Raw genomic sequence first — 13,184 nt, 5'->3', positions numbered from 1 at the left:
AGTGTGACTGTATTGTGCTGTCAGTGTGACTGTATTGTGCTGTCAGTGTGATACTCTCCTTATGTTAGTGTGATAGTCTTGCATTTTAGCTCCAAGCTATGGGATGGTCTGATGGTGTCATCGTGATGGCACAAGGTTGTCATTGTGATAGTCTCCTGAGTCGGTATGAGAGAATCTTGGTGTAACAGACGCAGATCGTCAGTGAAAGTGTCCTGTTGTCCTGCGAAAAACCCAGGTTGTCAGTTGATATGCCTTGCACTGTCAGTGTGATAGTACCAGGTGTCAGTGTGAGAGTCTCCTTGGGTCAGTAAGATCTTTTCAGGCTGTCGACATGAGGCTTGCGCGGTCTGTGTGATAGTCTCCTGATGTCAGTGTGACAGGATCTTGGTTTAATAGATGCAGTAGTCAGCTGTCAGTGTGATAGTCTGATAGGATCACTGTGATGGTTTCCTGGTGTCACTGTGATGGGTTCCTGGTATAACTGTGATAGTTTCCAGGTTGTCAGTTTGAGAGCCTTGAGTCAGGGCATCAGAGGACGTCTCAGCGCCTCAGAGGGTATAGAATACTCTCATCCGGTCTCCCTGACATAACACCCCCCAACCCCCAGTGAAAATAAGAATCGCTATTAAAATAAAATTAGCATTTATTTTAATATCATTATTACAAATATTCTAAGTTCTGACAATATTTAAAGATGCATCTCCAGGTCCTCTGGTGTCATTGGCAAGGCTGAGGTTATTATGAATGCGAAGTACCCCTAGTTGGCGGGGTTGTTTTGGATATCCATATGAGCTTGGGGGCCATCATTCTGCAACTAGTAAGAGTCTGAGGTCTGTCTGTGCAGCAATAATGCAAGTCCAGGGCTCCTCTATGTGCCACTGATGTTTCCAATATGCTTTTGATTGAACTCCCCCCATACTTCTTTATAAACAATGTAACTTTGTCATTCTCCCTTTATTCGAATAGCCGGTGGCACCTGGTTATTAGTGCCGTTTGTTTCTATGGCTTTGCTTCTTGAAACCCCAGACATTGCAGACTAATGTGCCCCCTCAGTTTTTAAACCCAGTGATACCATCAACCGTCCAAGACTCGATACCTTCACAGTTCCTTCCTCATTCCAATGATCCTTCCTGGACTTGCCACGCCTTCGCTTATGGCTCCTTGTGTTACCTCCTGTACCTTGCACCCATTTCACCCGGCTCCTTGGAGCCACTGCCTGCTCCAGATGTTGAGCTCATGCTGTCATTCAATCAGTCAGGAATTTTTTCTCGTCATAGCCTCCCCTGGCATGTTCCTGTTTTCTCGATCGAGGAAAGAAGTCTGCCCGAACGAGACGGTAGAAGTAGACGAGGATAACGATGTTGATGGCGGTCATGGAGCCCAAAAAGAAGGTACTGTGCGGCAATATCCAGAAGTTCGCCAGAAGGTACCAGGTGAGGAACACGTGGGCACCTAACCTGAAGGTAATGAAGGTCAGCATGTTCAGGTAGCGGTTCACCCTGTACAGGGCTGAGTTTTGGGCATCACTGAGCTTCAGCAGGAGGCGGGTGTGCAGAAAGACGCTGTTCACCTCCACAAAGAGGGCCACGGTGGTGCCTGCCACGTAGAGCCCAGTGAAAGCTGCGAAGGTGAAACAGGAAATGACCTGAGAGAGAACAGAAATGGCACATTAAGAGACAGTAGACTAAACTTGGATCTTAGTGTCTTTACATCAGAGCAGTAGGTCCTCCTGAATTACATCAATTCACATTTTGTCATAAGTGGACACCACTGTGGTATCACACACCAAACATAAGACCCTTAGTTGGCCTTAGAACTGAATAGTGAAAAGTGACAGATATCTGGGTCCCGTCATGTGTAGATGCACATTAATGTAGCTAGAATAATGCCAACGAGTGGCAGTAATCTGGTTTTTTCCCACCTGAGGGTGAAGCAGTAATCCAACTGAGCTCTGCCTGCAGCTATTGACCCCACTGTCAGCAGTCATCTGCTTTAAACTTCCCTGTCACCCCCAAAGCTTCAGATGACTTAGGGATCCTAACACCACCCCATAGTGTTAGGGATTACAAAAAAACCTTTATCATTGGCTTTAATATTATGGACTAAGGTACCTTCCTTAAGGAATCAGACTAACAACTGGCATTACTCTCAAGAGCAATAGAAGGAAATTCAGGAACCCTGGGCCCTCTTCTTTGTAGCACAGAGTCAAGTGAACGTGTTGATTGCCCTTATGGTCAAATGCCATAACAACCTCTTCTAGGAGCAGGGACCCTAGATTAGTTTTAAAAACTCAAAGGCTTATTTATGCGCCCTTGCAACACTTTTATTCTGCTGGTGTGTCTTTTTTTGTGATGCACCGGTGTTGTATAAAATGCGCCCCATTGCACCCTATTTACACAAAGTGGCGTATCTAGGTTGAGGCGCCACTTTGTAAACCCCTGCACCACATTATACCTGTGCCAGGTGTAATGTATGCAGGATGGGTGTTCCCCCACATAAAAGCCTCATAGAAGTGGCGCATTGAAGTCTATAAGATTTCAGTGCGCCTATTCTAGGACACCATTGCGTCAAAACCTTATGCCTGCCTCATTAAACAGGTCACATGCTGAGCCCTGATCAAAAATTACAATTGGGGAGAGAATGGTCTGAAGTGCAATGTGATCAACTGTGTCGAATGCTGCAGGTAAGTACAGGCGAATCAGAAGGAATATTTTAGTGTAGAGGTGAAATGTGGGAATTAGTTACAGAATAAGTACAGTTTTGGTGGAGCGCGCATAGCAAAAATCAGATAGCAGAGGAGAAAGTAGACAGTGATGATTTAGGCACTAAGAGAGCTGGTTGTATACGAAAGACTGTAGACCTTGTTAGGAATTTGGAAAAGAGAAATTGATAGCTAGGTAGTGGGAACAAGTGTTTAAGTGTGGATTTCACAAAAACTACTTGAGAGGAAGCATGCCAACTTAAATATGCAATAATTATGCAAGATCAGGTACCAGCAGAGAGTGAAACAGGTGTGATAAAGCGGAGGTTGCAGGAAGTAAAAGTTTAGGTAGCTTGGACAGAATAAAGAGATTGAATCAGAGTTGTATCAAGGAACTATGATACAGCGCATTAGTGGAAAGGATCCTAACATTTCTTTTTTAAAACTTTGGAAGATAAACTAAGAGTGTCTTTACTACCCGCTGCCCCATCTGGGTAGTTACCAGTGCGTGGTGGAACAGGAACTCCCAGGAAGCGCTGGCCTGCCCACTTAAAATGATGTCAGCTGCATCCATGTAGAAATATCCTGCGGAAAAGAGAAGAAACACCATTAAATTGCTGATGGTGACTTTTCCCAGACAGATTTTCAGCCCACCAAAGACCGTCAATACAAACAGGTTATATGTACAGTTTATATGTACTGTCATTATTTAATAATTTGTGTTTATCTGAACCTTCTCCATGGCTTCCCTCCTAGCCTCCTCTTGAGCTCTAGCAGTCGATGCAGAGGGTCGGTCACGATTGTTGTTATCCAAGGTTCTTTCAAAGGTGGGCTTTCAAGAATCAATATTGGTGGTGTGCCAGAGGACTGGGCACACCACTTCATTTTGTCATTACGATGGTGCAGGCAGATTAGAAGTCTTGTTACCCTACAGCAACTGTCTGAAGAACAAGAAAGAATATTGATTCTTGAAAGCCCACCTGTGAAAGAACCCTGGATAACAACAATCCTCTCGGTCTGTTTAAACTTCAGTGATGCCAGAAACCGGTCCCCGGAACTTTCTTTCCTTCCCAGTATAAGAATTGGCTTGGTAGTTTGGTTTGCCCTGTTCCCATGATGCTCTGGGACAGGAACAGTCTAATTTGCATATAGCCATGTTCTGAGCTGGGATGGTGCAGTGAGCTAAAAAACGGTGATGGATTAAAGCCCTGATCTCTTGACTGGGTAGGAGTATTCTGCATCATTCAGAAACTCTGTCCATCACCACCCCCTTTTCCAAAATCGATTTTATCCACACTAAGTGAGGGAGGGTATACTCAGACGTGAGTCCCTTGCTCATTGCACCATCAGGATTCAAGCAAGCCGGCCCGACGAAGGCTGTGATGCCAGAAACCGGTCCCCGGAAGCTTGTTTCCTTCCCAGTATAAGAATTGGCTTGGTAGTTTGGTTTGCCCTGTTCCCATGATGCTCTGGGACAGGGACAGTCTAATTTGCATATAGCCAGGTTCTGAGCTGGGATGGTGCAGTGAGCTAAAAAACGGTGATGGATTAAAGCCCTGATCTCTTGACTGGGTAGGAGTATTCTGCATCATTCAGAAACTCTGTCCATCACCACCCCCTTTCCAAAATCGATTTTATCCACACTAAGTGTGGGAGGGTATACTCAGACGTGAGTCCCTTGCTCATTGCACCATCAGGATTCAAGCAAGCCGGGCCGACGTAGGCTGTGATGCCAGAAACCGGTCCCCGGAAGCTTGTTTCCTTCCCAGTACAAGAATTGGCTTGGTAGTTTGGTTTGCCCTGTCCCCATGATGCTCTGGGACAGGAACAGTCTAATTTGCATATAGCCAGGTTCTGAGCTGGGATGGTGCAGTGAGCTAAAAAATGGTGATGGATTAAAGCCCGATCTCTTGACTGGGTAGGAGTATTCTGCATCATTCAGAAACTCTGTCCATCACCACCCCCTTTTCCAAAATTAAACTTCAGACCTTTCCTGAAATATATAAGTCCTTGAGGAACCCAGGACATTCTTGGATAGTTTTCGTAAATCTATACACGTGACCTACCCTCTCTGCATCAACCGCTAGAGCTCAGGAGCCTTGAAAAAGTCGTCATCACAACGAAACATGTGTCGGCCTTGAACTGCGTGTTAACATATTTCTTCGATTGGATTAACTTGTGAATTAAAGTTGGTCTATGAAACAGGCAGATCGGATTGACTGTACTTTGTGTAGTGCTCTGGATTATGTAAAATTATATCAATCTGTCTCGGTGGGCGAGCAACAGGCTACCTCTTTCTTTCTTAGAAGAAATAGATGTCTGCCCAAATTTGGAAGTGAAATTGTCTCGAAGAAAGAGTTATGGCTTATTTTACCAAAACTCTGAAACATTATGAGCGGAGAGGCTTTGAGCATACATGGAGTGTATACCCCAGATGATGAATCATAGACCTCTCAAATATTTCCAGTTATTTACAGAGCTTCACACAAGAATAAACTCATTTCAGGATTCTGGCATCAGACTCGAGTCCCCTGCAGTCACAGCCACTACACATAACTCAGACTTATTTGCCGTAGGTTTTTGGGTCAGTTGCCAGAGTCTCTAGCCTTGTTTTGCACGTGAGTTCATCGGCTTCAGGAAGTGCTGAAGAGCAGTAAGAGGGTGTAATACAGGGAGCTACTGTTCATTTGGCATCTGCCTTTACTCGGTTAATAGGGAGATGTTGGTAATGACTAACCAGCAGGCTTTCAGCAGCTTCAGCGATATGCATAATCAGCCCTAAGGTCAGAATCCTTTGGGTGTTTGACCACTGTTGCTATTCTGGAAGTGTCAGGCCCTGAAAAGGCATGGTTCTGGCACCAACAGAGCTACATTGGTGGAGTAAAAAAAAAACAGTTCATGTTCCAGTGACCCTCAACAAGCACAAGTCACTCGCTGCAGAGCAGGAACTGATCATGTATATGCATGGCCTCCTCTGAGTAGCTGCCCCATTTGGTTATCTAAAGAGGGGTTCTCTGTGTGGCCAAACACACTTACCTTCGGCTGGATTAACCACTGTGGGTCTTGGTAAAGATAGGCATGGCACTTAAAGCAGGCGCCCACGTGACATATGGGTAATGGTTGAAGCTGTCGCACTCTCAAAAGAATCAGGGCATGATAATAACTTATTTCTGAGTGCTTGCGCCATTTACCAGTGCTGTAAATATGACCCAGTTTTAATGGTGCCGACATGGAATGATGTATTTGAGACCTGCAGATCCCCACACTTCTCAGCAATGTACATTTAATTCAACCAACTATCCCGCCAGAGGAACAAGGGGCGGACGGTCTGCCAGCAGAGCAATGACAACACCTTCTGCAGTAGCCTTGCAAAGGTCTGTCTATAGTGGCTGCCAATATATTCCTCTAAATATAAGATGCTTATCTCCTACATTCAATGGTTTGATCGATTCTCGACGCAGTGTTAGTTGCAGCTGTATGAAAGAATGTTGATCATATTGACAAAATGGTCACACAAATATTGTGGCCTAAATATAGTTTACAAAATATATCAACTGATTGTGTATACATGCTTCTAGCATTAGCTCCAATGGGATGGTATTTAGGCCACAATATTCCAGTATCATACCCAGTGGACACAGGTTAGCTATGCTTTGCTGCAGAGCCACTACAAATACACGCTCCGCTTTCTCTCCAGACTGGGGCTTGTTGATGCACTTTACAAAAATGTTAGGACCATTTAATAAATAGAGGGTTTATGGAGACAAAAGCTGATGTTTGAAGAGAACATGTGAACAACTGACTGTAACATGGAAGTGGTGTTTCTTTTGGTTTTCCTCAGTGGCGGCTGGTAGGGGACGGTGGCGAGTGAGGGGGTGGGGATGGGGGTAGGAGGTATAGAAAAAAAAAGACTTACCTATGGGTTGCCAGCAATCACCTCTCCTCTGTCCGTGCGGTATCCTGCCTCCCGGAAGCACCCAGGCTCCCAAACTCCCCTAGCCAATCACGACGCTGCATTACAGCAGCATTGTGATTAGTCTGAGTGCTGAGGTTCAGCACTCAGAGAGGGACTTTGGACCTGGGGATGTTCTCCAACCCAGGCTGTATAATACAGCTGGTGTAGAACATACAAAGTGCGCATGATGGTTTGGCTGGCCCAAGACATGCAAAGTAACACGATGGTTTGGCCAGCCCAAGACAGCTGGCCAAACCATCATGCGAACTTATGGTGCAGCCATCACTCACCCCCTGCTCATGTCACGCGAGCCTAGCCCCGCCCTGCCCTAACATGGAGCTTAAAGGCAGACTAAAAATAAAATAATAACGTGGCCGACTAAAAATAATAATGTTCTGCTATTATCATTTTTTTTACCTTGCTCTGCTCTTAGAGCAGTGGGGCGACGCTCCTAGTGGAGAAAAAAATAAAATAAACAAGCATTTGCAATGCAATAGGTCTCGCATTAGGAAAGTTTGAGCTATTGGTATTGTAAATGACAATTTTTTTATTTATGTGTTGGTTTTGAAAATAGCGAAATTAATAGCTTTGTCATTTACAATGCCAATAGTTATAACTTTCGCAAATGTGACACCTATAGCATTTGTAATGCAATATGTGTTGTAATTACGTGACTTAGATGTATTGATATGTCAAATAACAATGGCTTTAAAAAAAAATTTAAGAATGAATACTTAAATAAAAGTTCTTGTAATTTATAATGGCAATAGCTTAAACTTTTGTAAATAACTTTTGTGAAGATTATGTTCAGTGTATTTTATTGTGATGAAATTCCAACAACAGAAGTGAAATATTAACTTATTTTTGTGACATTTGTAATAAAGCTTGAAAGATTGAGAGAACATATTTCAACCAGTTGTTGTTGAATGGTTGCACAGACTGATGCGGTGGTAGCGCATAGTGATGTTGTGGTGCCCCTGAGTGATGCTGTGGTGATGCGATAGATAGAGTGAGGGCGATAGATAGAGTGAGGGCGATAGAGTGAGGGAGGGCGATAGATAGAGTGATGGCGTTAGATAGACAGACAGATAGATATAGTGAGGGAGATAGATAGATAGATAGATAGATAGATAGATAGATAGATAGATAGATAGATAGATAGATAGATAGATAGATAGAGTGATGGCGATAGATAGAGTGAGTGCAAAAGTTGTTATGCTATGTTTTGTTGTGTTTTGTTATGATATGCCATGCTTTGTTTTGTTATGCCATGCTATGTTTTGTTATGCTAGGTTTTGTTGTGTTTTGTTATGCTATGCTGTTTTGTTTTGTTATGCTGTGCTTTGTTATGCTACGCTATGTTTTGTTTTGCTAATCTATGTTTTGTTATACTAGGTTTTGTTGTGTTTTGTTATGCTATGCTGTTTTGTTATGCTGTGCTATGATTTGTTATGCTATGCTTTGTTGTATTATGCTATGCTTTGCTTTATTTTGTTATGCTATGCTATGTTTTGTTATGCTATGTTTTGTTATGCTATGTTTTGTTATGCTATGTTTTATGTTATTCTATGTTTTGTTTTTGTTATGCCGTGCTTTATTATGGTATGTTTCGTTGTGTTTTGTTATGTTATGTTTTGTTATGCTATGCTATGTTTTGTTGCGTTATGCTATGCTTTATTTTGTTATGCTATGCTATGTTTTGTTATACTATCCTGTGTTGTGTTTTGTTATGATATGCCATGCTATGCTTTGTTTTGTTATGCTATGTTTTGTGTTGCTGTGCTATGTTTTGCTATTCTGGGGTGTGGTTGTGTGTGTGGGGGGGTTATGTGTCTGTGGGGTTGTGTTTGTGTGTGGGGTTGTGTTTGTGTGTGGGGTTGTGTGTGTGTGTGTGTGGGGTTGCGTGCGGTTGTGTGTGTGTGTGGGGTTGTGTGTGTGTGAGTGGGGTTGTGGGTGGGGGTTGTGTTTGTGTGGGTGTGGGTATGTGTGTGTGGTTGTGTGTGTGTGCGGTTGTGTGTGGGGTTGTGTGTGTGTGGGGCTGTGTGGGTGTGGGGTTGTGTGTGTGTGTGGGGCTGTGTGTGGTGTGTGTGGGTATGTGTGTGGTTGTGTGTGTGTGTGGCTGTGTGTGTTGGGTTGTGAGTGTGTGGTTGTGTGTTTGTGTGTGTGGGGGGGTGTATGTGTGGGGGGGGTTGTGTGTGTGGGAATGTCATGACCCCGCACATAGCAAAAGGAAGGCTGCAGGAAAAAAAATTGCATTGATCTGCCAAGAACCTCTTATCTTATCCACTTGTTTAAAAATCACCCATTACTTTCTGGAAGTCGAAGTCAGCAGTGTCTACGCTCCGTGTTAGAAAAAATGTTTGAAATAAAAAATGAATGTGTATTAACCTAAAAAATGTGTAAAACAGGTGAGACATGGCGCACATCGACTCGCTAAAGACAGCTTTCTTTCCAAATGAAGTACTCCCATGTCCTGTGGAAGCCAAATGCAGCCGGTGAAGATTGCTTCATTTTAAAAGGAGAGAGCATGAGGGTCGCTGCGTAAGAGTGCATGTCTACTCTGAGAATTACATGAGCAGCTGAAAGCCGCCAAATACTCATGTGGTGGCACTCATGCAAGAAATTCTGAGAAGTCACAGCCAGCTCATAGGTCACATGGAAAACTAAAGCCTTCTAGTGACTCGTGAAACTGGAACTTTAAAGGGAATGTCATGACCCCGCACATAGCACAAGCTCTCGGCATTGCTGTAGCGGGTTTGTGGGGTTGTGTGTGGGGGGGTTGTCTGTGTGGGGTTGTGTGTGGGGGTGTTGTCTGTGTGCGTATGTGTGGGGTTGTGTGTGTGGGGTTGTGTGTGTGTGGGAGGTTGTGTGTGTGGGGGGTTGCGTGTATCTGCTGAGGACTTGTGTGTGTGTGGTTAGTTGTGTGTGGGGGGGGGGTTGTGTGTGTGTGGGGGGGTGTGAAGGGTCGGGCCTGTGGCTCGGAGAAGGGGCTCAGTTTCCCGAGGGAGGGCTATTGCATGCTCGGCCCAGATGTTACAGTCTGCTCGAGAGTCTCTGGCACCATCAGAGATGGAGATAACATTCGTCCTGGGGGGTTAATACTAGGAGGGCAGAGCAGGGGGGGGAGAGAGGGAGGAGGGAGATCACAAACAGAGTGTGAGAAATTTAAAACAAGCCGCACAGGACTAGATGCTTGACCGCCATTATTTAAGATGTAAATAAAAAATAAAAACAAGTCACTAAGGGCTGCATGCAGGGGAGAAACTGTTCACTGAACGGCACCTAGTTCGCTACATAAGACCACAGTGCAGGGGCCACTCTTTTCCACTGTAAACAGGTAGGGATCACGATCTCAATGGCAGGCTGACTGGCACCACAAAAACCTATGGGTATAATCAGAAAGGGGGGAGGCGAAGGGGGTGTTTTGCTTCAAAGAAAACCTTAGCACGATTGGATCCGTATGTATACCTTTTTGATTTATTAAAAAAAATTAACAGAAACCTAACACAAGGCGTCTGTGCAGCAGCGCTATGCTAATAAAAGTTACACAGATGCAGTTTTGCTAAAATAAATACTGTGCAACCGGCCAAATCACACACGCTACCTTCTTGATTAGAAAAAAGCTGAAAGATAATGCGCGGCATCCATGAAGCGGGCGCCGTGCTTATGAAATCTAAGCTACAGGGATGTTGTGTTAAAATGAAAGCCACACGGGCTCCATGCTCACATTAGAACCATGCCTTGGGGAGAGGATGTAGTCTCACAGCCAGACTGCCGACTTTGGAGCTGAGGGGAAGTCATAAAAAAAAAAAGAGGAGCATGCGCCACGATGTGATGGGAGTGCAGCTCTGAGAGTCACAATAGTGCATGTATACACGAGGACCTGTGGCGCACACTGTGTGCTCATGGTGCAAGTCCATGAAGACGTAGAAAGTGAGCCAAGGCTACAACAACACATGAAACCGGACGTAAAAACAGAAGGAAACTAAATTACTGGGATAGCCCCAGAGCAGCGAAAAGTGCCCCAACCTGAGGTGTTGTGGACAAGAACCGAGTGAGGTGGCAGTTAGTCTCTGATATGTACAGCCTCTTTGCGTGGAGTTCAGGGCAGGTCAAAAAGAGCAGTTTTGGCGAGGGGTTGGGAATGTAAGTAGTGCTCGTGTAAATAATGACGACGGAGCAGCTGCGGCGAGGGTAATGTAGCTGGTGCTAGTGTAAAACGCTCCAATACCTTTGTGTTGATTTCGTGCTTAAAAAATAAATACCGCAAATCACTGCCGGCCTGCGACCAGGAAGTCAGGCAGGCCGGCGCGACAACAGGAAACAGGAAGTAGGAGGGCGGGAGCCTACCCCGCCTCCCACGGAAGAGCCGCGATTGGACGGAGCCGCCGTGTTTGGAGCACCGGAGCAGGCAGGAGCCTACCCTGCGCCCCGGTGCCGAAGGAGGGAAGAAGAGTCCTGCTGCCGGGCCCTGCAGCTGAGGAGAGCCGCCGCACGAAGGAAGCCGGTGAGTGGGTTGCTGAGCGGGGCGGGGCGGGGGGGGGGAAAGCATGTGCGCGTGCGAGTGCGGGCGGGCGGGCTTTGTATGTGTGCGTGCGTGTGTGTGACTGTGGGGGAGGGGGGTGTGTGTGTGTGAGCGAGTGTCTGTGTGCCTGTATGTGTGTGCCTGCGTGTACATGCGCTCGCCTGTGTGTGCGTGCGTGCGTGCATGCAGAGGGGTGGGGGCTGCCTGCCTGCGTCTGTGTGAGCAAGGGCTGTGAGTTACTCTGCGCATGCGCGGGGACTCTGCGCATGCGCGGGTCAGACGCGCGCTCCCGCGGTGAAAACTGCGAGGAAAAACGCTCGTAACAGATTGGTGTCCTCATTCCCAATAACGGGCGACAAAAGAGTCTGAGCAGACACTCTCAATGCTCACGCATTGAGAGTAAGGTCTGCTCGACCTAAAAACGTCCTTGCAGTATTTCTTCTACGATGAAGCAATGCTAAATAAGACCAATTTGAATTTGTGCCATTAGGTGGCACATTTGAGCTAAAAATGTAATAATAAAGTTGTCTTCTATAGATTATATGCGACCTGTTTTCTTCCCTGACGCGCTTTTGTGAATATAGCTGCATTAATAAGAAAAAAAATGAGTTTTTCGATTTTGATTGATTTGACATTAATAATGATTTGAGTGAATGGGGGATTTGAATTTGAAATGCCTGATGTCATTAATGCAATCAATAAAACTAATGGATTAGAAATTATGCTATTTATTTCTGTCAGAAATTGTTGCTCTGTTTCATTATTGCTCATGTCAAAACCCTTACGCAGGGATACTGCTGTCCCCGACTCACGGCGAGTGGGGCCTGACTGTTTCAAGCGTTTCTGGTATTAAGTGATGGGCCAGAGGTAAGAATTTTGAGGGATTGTTACTTTGACTGGTATACACTTCACGAGATGCACCACTGCACTGTGGGGTCTATTTACAAGCCCCTTGCTCCATTTTTGCGTCATTTTTAACATGGGAAAAGTGACGTAAGGGTGGCGCAAGGGGCTTGTAAATAGGCCCCTGTGTATTTTGACGGAATGATTCGTTCATTGTTCCCAGGTTTTTGTAACTTAAAATACATTTGGGATTTTTAATGATTTAAATTTGCTATTGGGAAAAGGTGTTTATTTTATTGAACTCTGAAAAATGATGTCACAAAATTCCACAAAATAAATGTTTCTCTGACAAGTGTAGCAAATTCATAGCCACGTGGAAAACGCGGTAGCGTTGTGGTTAGATACACGCAATGCCTCCAGCTGTGGCCCTTGTCTGGTAAAAGCACGTCCCTATATGGGGCATATTATCAAGCACGGCAATAAAATTATTGCTGCTTAAGCGGCAGAAAACGGCCGCTAAAGTGGCGATAATTTTAACGCCCATCCTTGATAATATGCCGCCATGTGCTCCCTGTGGTATGGTGTAAAAGTGTGAGTACACCACATTATAAAGAATCTAAAAGGCAACGGGTCTCATTACGAAATGCCCTCACTAATATCAGTTATTACCAATCCTGCAGAATTACCTTGAAAAAATATCTATGTGAAAAAACACAATTTGTATTCCAGAACCCACCAGAATTACCCGGGGCACTTATAATGATGTCCTCTGTTGGCCCTGCTGGAATTCAACTGGGGGCCTGTACGGTCTCAGCCCACTGAAATAACATGCTGCTATAAAATACAAAGGGGCATATTATCAAGACAGGCGATAAAATTATCGCAGTTTTAGCGGCAGAAAACTGCAGCTAAAACAGCGATAATGGGCTTCATAATATGTTCTATGGAATTCCAATTGAAGCCCATGTTAGATGTCCTTCACATCTAACATGGGCTTCAATTGGAATTCCATAGAGCATATTATCAAGCCCATTATCGGCGTTTTAGCGGCAGTTTTCTACCGCTAAAATGGCGATAATTTTATCGCCTGTCTTGATAATATGCCCCTAGATTTCGATTGTATCCAGAAATCACCACAGCAATGACTGCTTCCTACACTC

General features: G+C 44.9%; 1 protein-coding gene across 1 annotated transcript in view; it reads right to left on the bottom strand.

The window, feature by feature from the left end:
* Window positions 1–625: 625 nt before the first annotated feature.
* LOC147730338 (TLC domain-containing protein 1-like) overlaps window positions 626–13,184 on the bottom strand; it is an 80,761-nt gene continuing 68,202 nt past the window's right edge. The window contains exons 3-4 of the mRNA XM_086955148.1: window positions 3,204–3,286; window positions 626–1,645 (exon numbers count right to left, since the gene is read on the bottom strand). Of these exons, the coding sequence (XP_086811274.1) occupies window positions 1,247–1,645; window positions 3,204–3,286 (482 nt within the window). The 3' untranslated portion in view covers window positions 626–1,246. The remainder of the gene's footprint in view (window positions 1,646–3,203; window positions 3,287–13,184) is intronic.

This window comes from Lissotriton vulgaris, chromosome 2_1 (genome assembly GCF_964263255.1).
Source record: "Lissotriton vulgaris chromosome 2_1, aLisVul1.2, whole genome shotgun sequence".
Lineage (NCBI taxonomy): Eukaryota > Metazoa > Chordata > Amphibia > Caudata > Salamandridae > Lissotriton > Lissotriton vulgaris.
The sequence above is the reverse complement of the archived record's forward strand: the minus strand, read 5'-3'. Positions and strand labels throughout refer to the sequence as shown.